The sequence below is a fragment of the Alexandromys fortis genome, unplaced genomic scaffold (assembly GCF_014885135.2).
Source record: "Alexandromys fortis isolate MF-2015 unplaced genomic scaffold, M_Fortis_MF-2015_v1.1 scaffold_24, whole genome shotgun sequence".
NCBI classification, from domain to species: domain Eukaryota; kingdom Metazoa; phylum Chordata; class Mammalia; order Rodentia; family Cricetidae; genus Alexandromys; species Alexandromys fortis.
Genome location: NW_026067906.1, coordinates 10,218,944 through 10,233,940, shown reverse-complemented (window position 1 = coordinate 10,233,940; position 14,997 = coordinate 10,218,944). Strand labels below are relative to the sequence as shown.

The following is a 14,997-nucleotide window of genomic DNA, read 5'->3' as shown; positions in this document are numbered from 1 at the left end:
GTAATTGTGTCTAATAAGCAACCAAGACAAATAAATCTTTCCCTTTTTTTTTTCTTAATTATGTACAGATTCCTCCAAAGGACCTCAACCATCTTCAGGTATCAATGGAAACACACAGCCTCCCAGCACTGCTGGGCAACCCCCAGCCTCTGCCATCCCTTCCCCAAGTGCCAGCAAGCCCTGGCGCAGCAAGTCCATGAATGTCAAGCACAGTGCCACCTCCACCATGCTGACGGTGAAGCAGGCGAGCCCAGCCACCTCGCCCACACCATCTTCAGACAGACTGAAGCCTCCTGCCACAGAAGGGGTTAAAAGCGCTCCCTCGGGACAGAAATCTATGCTTGAAAAATTCAAGCTGGTTAACGCCCGGACTTTGCGCCCCCCTCAGTCTCCCAGTTCGGGACCCAGTGATGTTGGGAAAGACGATGATGCCTTTTCTGAATCTGGAGAAATGGAAGGTTTTAATAGTGGCTTGAATAGCGGTGGCTCAACAAATAGCAGTCCCAAAGTGTCACCTAAATTAACCCCTCCGAAAGCAGGAAACAAAAATTTCAGCAATAAAAAGTCTTTGCTGCAGCCAAAAGAAAAGGAGGAAAAGAACAGGGACAAAAATAAAGCCTGCACTGAGAAGTCCGGAAAGGAAGAGAAGGACCAGGTTACTGAGACAGCCCCCAAAAAGACCTCTAAAATCGCAAGCTTGATCCCCAAGGGCAGCAAGACCGCAGCAGCCAAGAAAGAGAGCTTAATTCCATCATCCAGTGGGATTCCAAAGCCAGGCTCAAAGGTACCCACGGCAAAGCAAAGCATTTCACCCGGCAGTGCAGCAAGCAAAGAGTCTGAAAAATTCAGGACTACCAAAGGAAGCCCTTCTCAGGCCTTCCCCAAGCCCATCACCACAGAGAAAGCAAGCACACACGCCCTCTCCGCTCCCCAGGAGGGGAGGGAAGCTGGCCATGCATCCCCTTCTAGCTCCTGTGGCGTGCAGGTGGCACACAGCAGTGGACAGAGCACTGGCAATGGAGCCGTCCAGCTCCCCCAGCAACAGCAGCATAGTCACCCCAACACTGCCACGGTGGCTCCCTTCATTTACAGGTGAGATGGCCCCCGTGACCCTGTGTTCACAGATCTTCATAGTGAGATGTGTAATGTTAAGTTAAATGGCCATTTCAGAATGTTTCTTTTCGAAGCTACGGGACTAGAATTCTGTAGAAAAGCTTAGTCTGGGGAGATCTTCTCACGTGTCAGGCCCTATTCTCTTAGACACTGAGGCCTTCAAAAATGAACTTATACATCTTTTCAAGGGCACGATGGAATTGAGGTGCCTTGACCTTTTCATGTTCGGGTCTTTATTACACCTGTAACCTCTGGTACCTAGCAACTGTCATTAGCTCAAGCTGTCCCTTAAAATAATCGTTGGAGTAAAGGTGCTGGCAGCCAAGTTTTTGTTGTCATGTTTGGGATGAAATAGATCATAACGGTTATAAGGAGGGTGGCCTCGAGAGCATACACATGTGTACTGAATTCCCAGCTGTACCATTTACCATCTTCGTGACTTTAGACAAGTTGTTTCAAATTTCCTAGTCTCATTTCTTCAACTCTTAGTAGAGATTAAAATAGTAACAAAGGTAATTGATTTATTTATTCTGTATTCTAGTATAGTACAAAGCATGAAGTGTTTTTATAGGTATACCATTTGCAAAGTAAATCATAGTAAATTCCTCTAAGTTTGCAGATAAAAATAGCTATTTATAAAATCAGTATATTAATATTTGTTGATTTGTATTTTGTATATTAATTGCACACTGTATACATTAAGTATGTGGTTTTATATTATATCTAAAAATATGCAGACTACCGCACAGTTACCAAAGTAGCCCTTTTTTCCTGTCTGGGGAACTGACTCATCAATTAGAACACTGCCGGTCTAATTTAATTCACGGGCTGCTTAGTAGAGACCCGGCCAAGGGAAGAATAATGTCTTCTTGGTCCCATCCTTTGGCAGGCTGTCAGATTTGAAGCAGGTAAGAAGTTTTAAAAAATAAATTAACAGGACGTGCTGTAATGACCATGGAGTCAAGACTGCAGTGAAATATTTTATTAATGAATTTAATTACGGCTTTTTCAAAATAAAGCCAAGAATTGTAATTGTCATTATTTTTCCCCTCTGAAAGAAACTAATTGCTTTTCTCTAAATCCACTAAATTTTCAGCTGCTGAATGGTTCATCACAAATAAACAAGCAAAAATAAGTCTCTTGTCACTTGCAGGCTTTACACACTTATTCAAGCAAACTTCTAATAGTTACGTTTGATTTGTGGGGCTTGCTTGCCACATCCCTGGTAAGTATCCTCGGCCAAATTGCCCTGACTTCAGTGACATGACATCTAAGCCTTTGTACCTGGATCAGGAAAGTCCATTGTTTCTGGCTCCAAAGTCCCCAACTGGCTACTCAAAATTTAAGATGTCCAAATCAAAATCCACATTTCAACAGTATAAGAAAAACATGCAACTTTTAAATATATCTGTTTGTTTCAAACGTATTTTGCAAAGACATCAATCATTTTTAAATCAAATATGAGTGCCAATGGAAATGAATCCCTATGTTTACCTATTTATCCATTTTATTTCTGCAAGTGACAACAGTCTTATTTTTGCTTGTTTGTTTGTGATGAAACATTCAGCAGCTGAAATTTTAGTGGATTCCATTGCATTAGAAAATATGTTTTTGATTCAGGACTCTTAATCTTCTTTAACATTTCAAATAACACTGTATTGCTATTGAATTTACCTACATACCACAAAGAACTCTTTGGTCATAGTTCCTTAATTTTTTTTGTTTGTTTTTTTAAGACAAGGTTTTTCTGTAACATTGGTGCCTGTTCTGGAACTAGCTCTTCTAGACCAGGCTGGCCTCGAACTCACAAAGATCCACCTGCCTCTGCACCTGCCTCTGCCTCCCGAGTGCTGGGATTAAAGGTGTGCATCACCAGTTCCCAGCTAAATTTTAAAATCAATACATTTCTATGTATATGATCTCTTTGAATATGATTTAGTGTTGATAATTAACATATGCATCTTCGCACATCGTTACCATTTGTGTCATGAACATACTTCATACTCCCTCAACAGTATTTTGCATGCAATCTATTATTATCACATATAATCATCATATTAAACTGAATACTAGGTCTCCTAAACTTATTTCTCCTCTCAGAAAGAAATTCTGTGTATCTGAGCAATAATTCCCCAAATTACCCCTCTGCACACATTATTGTCACTAATATATCACTACTCTCTAGTTCTGTGAGATCAGGTAATTTTTCTTTTTTACATCCCAAATGTAGGAAAGACATTGTTCTTTATCTGTGCCCGACTTACTTTACTTACCGTCTTGTCCTCCAGATATGTTGCCTCAAATAACAGGTGTTCTCCATCTTTATGATTGAATAATATTCCACAGCATCTATGATCAATATGAGCAACAAAGCTATTTATGGTTGCAATTTGCCTGCTAAAAGCTTAGCAGGAATCCCTTGTGGGAATCTCATGTCACCCAAACAGACTTTGTCTATACCTCGAAATTTCATTTTTTCTTTTAAAGTGAATGTTATAGATATGGGGCAATATAGCCCACTGGCTAGGAGAAAAAGGATTAGAAAGAATCTTGCATCACTACTCTTGAGAAAGTTGGTCTAGAGTTTTTGATATCATGCCCCTTAGAGTCACAGCCATTGCTTGCCACCAATGACTGGTCATGTGACTTTTAGCAACCTACTTAAGGGTAGGTTAATTTTGGACTTCAGTTTTTCAGTCTATAAAATGGAGATGAAGTAAGTGAGCCTACCTCACATGATTCTTTACAAGATTGTGGCTGGTGTTTGTACTATGTTAAGAACATCTGTTTGGTCTTACACAGCCTCCTCCGAATCATTCATACAGTGATTGATACAGAGTAGTTGTTTTAAGGGATGTAAGGAAGTAATTCCATGTAAAACAATTATCATTAATGGCAATAGTAACTCTTGGGGTATTGCATTGTAAGTAATATAAAATAAGTAAAACTAACAAGGCACATTCTGCAGTACTCTATATATGGCACAGCCGTGACATATCACAGAATTTTATGAATGATAAAAATGTGTCCTCTAAAAGCAGAGTTTTCAGTACTTAGACTTTCCCACCATGTGTGGGAGAGGTTTGGATTCTTGATTCATAGCATTTTGAGTGTGGATCCACATGTCTTTCCTTATTCTAACTATCCCTGCTCATATAAGAATTTTCCTGAAAGCACCCTGACATGTTTTATAGGGTCGTTAATTATTTGAGATGATAATATTCTTGATTTATTACTTTATAATGGCAGTAACATCTTTTAAAATATCATCCGTTATTGGTTACATACTGAAATTCTCCACACTGTAAGACTGATATTCATTTCCTGACTTAAACTTCACCACAGATATACGAGGATGTCATGCTACTCCTGTTGATCAGAAACGGAGAACCAGCGATTGAGATTCAGAGTAGTAATGATCTCTGAAAATTACAGAGTTGGCGAGAATTTGCCTGTGAAACAATTTCTGACTGATGGCACACATTTTCTTTTCAAAGAGCCTGAACATGAGGACATAGTTGCCTTTGCTTGTCAGTTCTTTCTACAATGTTGGAAGAATGGGCATTATTACCAGGAAATTCAGACTTAGGAAAACGTCAGTAATATGCTTGCAAGTTTCTCAATCAGAACTCCCCTATAGATAGGGCATGGTGGTGTACGCCTGTGAATCCCACAACGTACGTGGGGAAGATAGGACACTGCATGGTCATGGCCAGCCTTGCTAGAAGAAAGAGTACACCTCAAAAAGTCATTTTTAATAAAAATTGTGAATTTTTATTAACTAGTAAAATTAACATAATACATATTTTGTATATGAACATACACATATGTAATATTTAATATGCTTAAGTAACCTACACAGATTATTAAACCCCAGGTGATTTCTTTTCTTTTTTTTTAAGCCTTATAGAGGTCTTTCTTAATCTTAGTTTAGATAAATTTTGCTATGATAAAACACAATGGCCAAAACCAGCTTGGAGAGGAAAAGTTCATTTCATTTTTCACTTCCAGGTAGTAGTCTGTCCCTGAGAAATTCAGAACAGGGCATCAAGGAGGGTAGGAACCCAGAGAAAAGAAGTGAAGCATAAACCAAAAGAGCACTTAACTGGTTAGCTCCTCGTGTCTTTCTACGCCTGCTTTCTTATACATTTCAGGATCACCTGTCAGTAAGTGATACTGCCCTCTTGTGATGGGCTCCCCTGGGTCAATTGTTAATACAGGAACATCCTCACAGGCTTGCCTATAGTCTGTTTGGAAGGTGCGTTTTTGTTTTTTGTTTTTTTGTTTTTTGTTTTTTGTTTTTTTCCACTGAGGTTCCTTCTACCCAAATGACTCTGACTTGCGTCAAGTTTACAAAATCTCACCAGGACACTTTCTTAATTATCATCCCTAGTGGAACATTAATATTTGCATCCTAATATTCATTCTTACCAACTGTATATCCAGAGTCCCATAAATAAAATGTCAGGTTATGATCTTTAAAGGGTTTCATGCAATCTAACTCTTAATAAAGTATAACATAACATATTTTATATTACTTTTGTAACTCAATTATCCCCACAAAGTAATTAAGATTGTAAATATATTATGACCTTTACTCGCTTAATGAGCGGAAGTAACTAACATTAGAAGGTGGAGAATTTAATACAAGACATAAGCTCAACAGTAGAGGTTCATAGCAATCACAGCTCTTTGAAATGGGAATAGCCTGCCCTTGTAAGTCTTAATGTGTCCACAGAAACATCTATGAGATGGTCACATGATCATTTGACAGATGCTAAAAAAAAAAGGGAGTCACCACATATGACTCTTTCCATACACCCATCCTTCACTCTTTAGGTTACTTTCAAGAGTGATACAAAGGAAGGGGACATGATAAGACTGTACTGGAATGTGTAAACATTGCTGGTCCAAAAATGCATTGCTTTAGAATTTATATCGAAGAAAGAGTTCTTGTTAAATATTTGGAAGCATGTTGGGCCAGTTAGTGTCTAATAGGGAGGCTCAAGTACGAAGCGAGGCTTCAAGGAAAACATGGATTTTTGTCAGGTGTCTAGATCTGGTATTTGGCAATTTTACAATCTAGGTTAAAAGGATCAGAGGAATAAACTGTGGCGTGCCATACGCATCCTAAAAACAAAAATAGCTGCCAAGGCCCACATCACGGATTCCTGCCCAGGTGGTTGAAGGACTAAAGAAGATAAATGGGGCAGAAAAATTCATTTTTTGTTCTCTTAACCACTCCCCCAGAAAAGTATCCACCTTTTCACTAGTCCTGCCAATTCTTCCACACCACCACCTGAGTCACGCGTTTCTTCCTGTTTCTGTTTTTCCACTTCCCACCTAAATTCCAGTGAGTTTCTCCACTCTTCCTTTCTTTTACTTTCTTCCTTCCTTTCTTCCTTTCTTCCTTTCTTCCTTTCTTCCTTCCTTCCTTCCTTCCTTCCTTCCTTCCTTCCTTCCTTCCTTCCTTCCTTCCTTCCTTTCTTTCTTTCTTTCTTTTTTTTTGGATTTTCGAGACAGGGTTTCTCCATAGCTTTTGGTTCCTGTCCTGGAACTAGCTCTTGTAAACCAGGCTGGCCTCGAACTCCCAGAGATCCGCCTGCCTCTGCCTCCCGAGTGCCGGGATTAAAGGCGTGCGCCACCACCGCCCGGCTCCACTCTTTCTTCTCATATATTGTAAATGACAATAAAATGATGTGTTTAATATAGTGTGGGTCCCTACAAGCAAAAGAGTTGAGGCAGGGCCTGCCTGGGCAATTCTCAGAAGAGAAAAATATCCTTAGCTGGCAAAGCATGACTAGTGAAGAAAAGAAAATCACTAAGTGTTGGAAATTTATTAAATATTAGTTGCAAGTTTCTGTAACTCTCTATATTTATAAAATTAGATGAATGAACAATGATTTTAAGCATTTTTTCCACTTTGGTGTAAAAGTATACCCCTTCTGAGACAGCATCTTAGACTGCTAGCGGAGCTTTGGGTCTTAAGATGTTGTACAGTCCAGATTTGCCCAGGGAGTACCTTGGAAAACTATCATTTGTATACGCTGTATTCTGAAAGGCAAAGACTATAAAACATTCATTTCTGGCTGTCTCCCTCACAAGGTTTGAGGCTTAGGTTATTTGTTGAACAATAAATCGAGTAGGAGGAGCTGTGAGCTCACAAAGATTGAAATATGGAGCATATAACCATCTTTCAGATGAAGCACGGTATGCCCTCAAGCAACCTCTGCAGATTATAGTGCAGTTGGAGATTTATGGGAACTGGGCATAATTGGTCATCAGCACACACTAAAGATTATTGAATTCTTGCCTTGCAAGCTTGTCTTTTACTAGGCTGGATATATTTATGTGCACTGGGGAGTAGTTTAAACGCCCTCACACTGCAGTGTTTTAAAGATGAAATACAGAGATTCTGCTGGAAGATGGACTATTATATTGAATCCTGCTGTAAGCTGGCGTTCTCTGAGCATAGAGGGGTATACACAACCTTTCCTGTTTTGGGCTTTTAAATTTGGCTGTCTGATATTCAAAAACTATTAAATATATAAAAAATGTAAAGCAATATTGCTAATACCATATATATATATATATACTGTATTTATGGTACCTAAAACATTACTTAATTTTATTATTTTTTTCCAAAATACCACTATTAGTAATTTAAAATTAATGTTGCATGTAGTAGTCATGTCTCTCTAGCAGCCCTCAGTCACTTCTTCATTATTTCCTTGACTTTTATAAAATCCCTGTTTTGAAGGCCAATTTTCAGTACTTTCCTTTTATCTGGGTAGGTCTGATATTTCCCATTGTTAGACAAATGGACTTATTTTCCTCCAATGTCACATAAATAATTCTATGTCCACTCCATTGTTTAGGCTAAAGGTATTTATTATATGATTATTTATATTTTTGTTATTGTGGCATAAGATTAGTCTGCTTCTTTAAGATAGTTCCTATAGATTTTTTTATTTAAAAAATAATTCCACTATTCCTAATAAGCATTTGTGAAGGTATTTTGAAACTGTATGAAACATTTTATTCTTTATATCCATTCATTTATAACTTTTAACATCCATTGAGGCTACTTGCCTGAATTAACATTGTATTCTAAAGAGGATTATTTCATAATTCTTTTTTTCCTCTGTGTTTACTTCCTGCCACCTTAGTGTAAGAAAGCAGTTCCTCCCCATTCTCTATAATGTAATGACTAATAGAATTCAATTTTATTTCACGTGTTATAATCCACTGCTGCCATAATTTATTTTCATGTTTTCAGTTTCCCTAACTATGCTACTGAGACATCTTCAGGCCACTTTGTATAACCTTTTAACAAGCATGACCACTCTTTGAGACGTGCTTTTGACTCATCTGTTCTTTCCCTACATTAGCTTCATCTGTCATTTAATTATCCCTAATTTCTATTCATGGGGAATTATATTTCTAACCATTTTATTGCTTCTAGGTTTTCTAAGTGGTCAAAACTAAGTTATCTGGGTAAGAATATACATATGCATTTCCATCAGAAATTATGCAGTTAAATGTAGGCTAATATAAAAATTGCTTTTATGATATTTCAGTTTTGATAGTGCCTAATATGTGTTATCAAATTTCTTAAATGGCCAGTAAAGTGTAATATTTAGAATAGATCAGTTGATGCTGTTACAGTCAATGTTGTCTCTTATAGACTAAACTGACTATTAGTAAGAGGAACTTGAAATACAATACTGAGTGTCCAGGGGCATTTAAATGCAGCCCAACTGTCAAAGTGGTGATTGATAAGTTCACCATTTTCAGGCAGTTCAAGTATGGGTTAAGCATGTGCCTGGTCAGACAGCTGGAAACTGTAATTTGTTTATCTGTAGCACATACCTTGCAGAATTGGAGTGAAGTTTAGTGGTGTTGCAAAAATATTGCACTAGACCAATACTTGTTACACAGAAAGTACATAAAAATGGAGTTTCATTTCTGTGCTAATCATTGTGGAGATTTAGATTTATTAGTTCTGCAAGTTTTAGTGACATTTTGTAGACCTGGAAAAGTAAAATTCTACATTAACTAAATAGTATTTGCCCAAGTCCATGTCATAACTTCAGTAGGCACATATAATGAGTGCCAATGTCATGCCAGATTGTGGGAACAGTCAAGGATGGCCTTAAGTATTCACTCTGTCAAATTGTACCTGAGGAGTTTGAAGTCTCCATCTACTGTGTCATATAACAAGACCCTAATATTCTTGTTCTAAGTATGTAATAGTCACAAGAATAGAGGGCATTTGGGAATTGTCCAGAAATTTGCCTTTTTTCATTATTTAAAATATAAGGTAAAATTATACTAATGAGCATTGATTACAGCCCAGTAGGCCAGAGTTAAAAGCTAGTGCTACTACTTTTATAAATGTATTTCCTTAGGTAAATGGCAGTTTTATAAAATGCATGGAATTGAGATGCCTGATCTGAACTTGTGGATATAATGTAAAGGATATGACGTTTAGTGTCTCACATTCCTTGTAATGGTTAATCTGTATCCATATTTTGCTGCTGTAAATTATTCACTTTGAGAATGCCATAACATATCTACCAAAGAACTTGAAAATAAATAATACTCTCTTGTGCCGTAAACTAAAAAGACATCAAAAGATAATCAGTCAGAAGTATGTACTCCCACAATAACACAATATAATGGGAGTATCTGAATTAAGAGCTTGCAATCAGAAATGTGAGCACACTTTGTGTCTCAGATAAGGGACAAGAGAGGCATAGCCAGCGGAACTGAACGATCAGTCTCATGTGGTGAGGAAGGTAGACATAGTCATCTCAGAAGTGCTTTCTAAGATCTGTTTTGCATGGAGCAAAATCCCTACTGTCAAGACATTCTAAATATTTTCATGGTCCATACAGACTTTACTAGAGGGACATCCTGTGGGTTTTTATAACTTCAGTGATCGCATATTTTGCCTCCCATGACAGTTGCTGGTATTGATCTAATCAGAAGCAGCCAGCACTGAGCTTTAGACAGTCATTCCAGTAAACATGTAAGGTAACCCAGCTTCGAGGAGATGACTCTCTGAATGCTAAACCTGCAGGGTTGCAAACCAATCTTGGCCACCGGCCAGCTTGCCAAGGCAGGGTGTCTTTTCCACACTGCTGTTCAAGCAGTCTTGTAGTTTTTTTTAAAGAGTCTCAAGTGTACATTCATACTCACACTTGCTCAACACGTAATAAGAAGTCTTAGAATACTTGAGAGTACATTTGCCTCATTATTCAGACAAAATAGGCTGAGAGGTCAGAAAGATACAATGTTTCACAAGAAATTAGTCTTGACTAATAAGTTGAATATTGGTTTGATCCAGGCTCATTTCTAAAACAGACCAGGTTCACCTGCTTAGGGATGGTGCTACACACAATAAACTTGGCTCCCCTACATCAATTAATAATCAACAAGATGCCTCATAAGCTAGGGTAGTCTGATATAGGCATTTCTTCAGTTGAGGTCCCCTCCTCCCAGATATGTCAAGCTGACAACCAAGAATGGCCATCACATGTGCACAGGTACTACTTAATTCAGTGAATATGACTGAGACCACCTGGGAAGATTGTTAAATGAAAAGCAAAAGACTCTTAGGGTGAGCCTTTGAAGAGCCTTCCCAAGTTTTTTTTTTTTTTTTCTGGGTCTTCTACCAACTACAGCTGCAACGTTTAGTGATTTGGTTTTTGCTCAAAGGACAAATAAAAAGATGAAAATTATAGAAGCCAAAGATACTAGGAAGCAAAATGGAGAACTTGGGTTATAGAAGTGAAGGCCAGAGTCTCTTGATGAAATGAAAGGTCTAATGTTCAAAATGTCCCCAATTTATCAAACGAAGTGAAGGGTAAAGATGGCAGCTGAATGAGCATCCCTGGGGGTCTTTGCTGATGCAGTGGTATAAAATCTGTTCATTGAAAGTTGACACTTTTCAATTTGCTATACTGTTTAAGGTAAAAATAAAGTAGGGCCCCTCTGCCAGAAATTAGCGGAGGTCAACATGGCTAGACATAAAAATTCTTGCTTTATTTTGTTTATGAGTCTCACTTAATGTATACGACATATCCATCCAAAGATGACATATGGCATTAAGGGATTTCTTGAAAAATAATCAGCTTTTCAATTTTTGTATCTGCCAGTTCAATAACAATTGTGTGTGTGTGTGTGTCATATGTCTGAATCATACATATATGTTTTTCCATTGTGTGCATGAGTGAATGCAGTTGCCCGCATATGGAAGCCGGATGTTAATGTTGGGTGTTTGATTACTGTCAACTTTATATTTTGAGACAGGTCTCCAACTGAAATATTGAGGTCATCAATTCAGGTGTATAGACTGGCCAGTGAGTTCCAGTGATCTGTCTACCTCTGACCTCTTTGCTCAGGGATTTTAGACAGACCACTGCATTTAAATATGTATGTAGGCGTTGGGGTCCAAACACAGATCATGCTTATGTAGCAAGCACTTTACAGACTTAGTCATCTCTCCATCCCTTCTTTCCTCACCCTGCCTTCTGCTAAGCCCACCCCACCCCAGTCCCACCATATATCTGAGGCTATCCCAGGATAGCTTTAGACTCTTTTTTTTTTTTTGTGGTCCCTGTAATGTCAAGGTCCTAATTAAAGTGCTCACGGGCAGGGGAAGTTAAATTTGCCTTAGAGGATTAAAGAGCTGTTATATGTCGGGGAATAGCTTTAGACTTTTGATGCTCTTGTCTCTACCTCTGAAGTGCTGAGATTACTTCCTTGCCCCAAAGTGATGGGCGGATATCAACTAGTTCTGATATCAATGCTTATATTGTATTTTTATCAAAATCAAGATTTAGGCTAAAAGTCATAGATCAGTCAAAAGTGAATCAAAAGTATACTAAAATTTACTTAACAGATGAATATTTCTGTAGATGATCTTAAAGTAAGAAATAATAGCAGATGACTTGACATGCTTCAGACTCAGTTACTGTGAACAGAATTTTAAGTAAGACAAGGGAAAACTATTACTAAAAATAAAAGTCCAGCAGCACACCGTGCTGTGCCCGTTTGACTCCGTTGTCTCGGTGGTTCCTGCTGTGACTTTGTCAAACATGAGCTTTTGAATGAACTATGTGTGCATTTGTGTCTGAATCAAGAGATTCCTAAATTGTTCACTTGTGTATAGAGGAAAGAAACTGCCTTAAAGCGAGACTGGAATATCAACAGCACTTGCTTCCTTTGGTGAACGCTTTCCATTATATTAGATAAACCCTTACTTGCTAACCTCATCCTCCCCACGCACTATTGACAAGCACACAAATATAAACAGATGAAAGATCAGTTCTGGCTTTCTATAATGTTCCAGACTCCTATGTAGCTAAATCATTAGGGTTGCAGTTCTAGTTTACTGCCTTTTTGTTACTTATTCTTATGCATTATATTACAGGATACATTTTATAAGGTAGACATTAAAAAGAGTTCCGGGTTTGGTTGCAATGATTTGCTATGCTTATATATGTTTATGTGGTCAGATTTTTATAGTATGGACCCCCTGTTTCTTGTTTCACTCAATGAAATCAACTATCGATAGATATAGGTTTACAAATGCAGAAAAATTTAGGAGATATGATTCAATACTTCACTCATACTTGGGTGTTATGTATAAAATAAGTTCTAAAATTCTCATCCAGAGAGATATCTCTGGAACATCCCAGCCACTGGAAAGAGTTGTCGAACCCAATGGAAAACCTGTAATGAGCTGATTTCTCCTCATGCTAAGATGAGTCCTTGGTGACCACAGTTGTTTGTCTCTGTCTTTTTGGTTAACTTCAGAGCACATTCAGAAAACGAAGGCCCCTCTTTACCATCAGCTGACTCCTGTACCAGCCCCACAAAGATGGACTCTTCATATAATAAGACGGCTAAGCAGTGCCTAGAAGAGATCTCTGGTAAGTGAGCAGCCGATTAATGGAAAAGTCAAACCTCAGATTTCTTGTAACCTCCTTGAAAGTCTATTTTATTAAGTCAAATGTGCTCTGTGAATTTTGCAAGACTGGGTTGCATATATTTCATGCTTCAGAGTTTCTCACATATTTGAATGTTGTGGTCAGGATGATCTCTCTGTTAAGTGTGAAAAGTGTGAAAAGCATGGTGGTTTTTTCAAAACCTGAAACTGTAGTTTGCTTCAAGTCATTTTGCCTCTAGGGAAACTTCTATGGTTAGTAGGGTAGTTGTTGTAAGGGGGCCACTTGTTTGTTCCCATCTGCTCAGTGCCAAAATAATCACACAGAAGCCATGATATTTGCAATACTATTTGGCCAATAATGTCAGCGTATTTCTGGATAATTCATATCTTAAATTAACTCATCTCCATTCATTTGTATATCTCCACGAGGCTGTGGCTTACCGGCTTAACGTGTCTGTCCCTGGCTGAGCTACATGGCTTCTCTCTACTCTGCCTTTCTTCTCCCAGCGTTCAGTTTAGTTTTCCCCACCTAGCTCTATTCTTTTTTCCTGCCACAGGCCAAGACAGCTTCTTTATTAGGCAATGGAATTCACAGCATACAGAGGGGAATCCACATCAGGTAGTCCTTGGATCTGTATGGAGATTGAAGTTATACTAAAGATTAAGCATAACTTTGAAGCTTATAATTGATTTAGTTCTATCTTATATATAATTCTGTGATGTTTGCAACAGTTCTACATTTTCCATCTTGGCAAAAATCTAGTTACAACAATGTTTCATTGTACAAATGTAGGTGATATAAAATGTAAAATCTCCCAGATACAATTATTTTTAACTGTATGAAAAGGGATTTTTCTGCTTGAGTTGAGTATTTTCCCGGTGGTTCATATAAGCTTAGGATTATATGGAAAACCGTTCATGTAATTTTATATATATTTATTATTATTATTATTTATTTTCGAGACAGGGCATCTCTGTAGTGTTTTGGTTCCTGTCCTGGAACTAGCTCTTGTAGATCAGGCTGGCCTCGAACTCACAGAGATCCACCTGCCTCTGCCTCCCAAGTGCTGGGATTAAAGGCGTGTGCCACCACCGCCCGGCTAATTTTATGTATATATTTATTATGTATAATATATTCATATTTAATCATTCATGAGGACCAAAGTAATTTCTTAGAAAACTGTATTGTCATTAGTTGCAGAGAATTTAAGAAATTTGGATAGGGTTGCAAGTAGAGGAGCCTCTCTTTTTCCAGCAAATCTGCAGGTGAGCCCTCATTTGTTCACTGCCAAGTCCAATGGCAAAAACTAAGGAACAAGTTGAGTTTCAAACATGTCTGTATTAATTCAAGGCCTGTAATTCCCATCTTGAAGATCAAAAAAGCAAAAAAGAAAAATTACAACTGGAAAGGTCTACACTTTGATAACCAAGAAATTCCCTTGAGCAAGCGTGAGCTCTTCCTGAAACACCTATCACTGGGTAGTGACAGAAATGAGAGAACAACACTCCAGGTGCAACTTTTGGAATGAGTGATTCCATCTGCATCTGTGTCTTCAGATGGCAGATACAACCCAGGGCCAGTGAAGGAGAAGCAGGGTACATTATGGCGTGAAGATATGGCTCTGGCGGTGTATTTATAGACATCAGACTTTACAGGGAAGTGTCAAGATGGTGCTCTCTGTTCCTGTATTGTGACAAGCTATTTTATAAGTTGTGGTGTGACGATGCTTCATTTACCATATTGAATGTGTATGAACATCTGCTTTATGAGGATGAAGTGCAGTACTCCAGTCTACACTTGGAAGTGAATTTCAGTGGAATTTGAATTGTAATCATTGTTTCACCAAGGAAAACTGTTTTCTGAAGTTAGCACCTCAATGAGTAGTTCTCATGGAGCAAATAATCCATATTTAATTTTACAGCAT

General features: G+C 38.1%; 1 protein-coding gene across 5 annotated transcripts in view; it reads left to right on the top strand.

Annotated features, from left to right (window-relative positions):
* Positions 1 to 14,997, top strand: part of Nav3 (neuron navigator 3) — a 694,335-nt gene that overhangs the window by 541,614 nt on the left and 137,724 nt on the right. For all 5 annotated transcript variants that reach the window (XM_050135526.1, XM_050135525.1, XM_050135523.1 and 2 more), the window contains 2 exons: positions 69 to 1,092; positions 12,940 to 13,055. In XM_050135526.1, the coding sequence (XP_049991483.1) occupies positions 69 to 1,092; positions 12,940 to 13,055 (1,140 nt within the window). The remainder of the gene's footprint in view (positions 1 to 68; positions 1,093 to 12,939; positions 13,056 to 14,997) is intronic.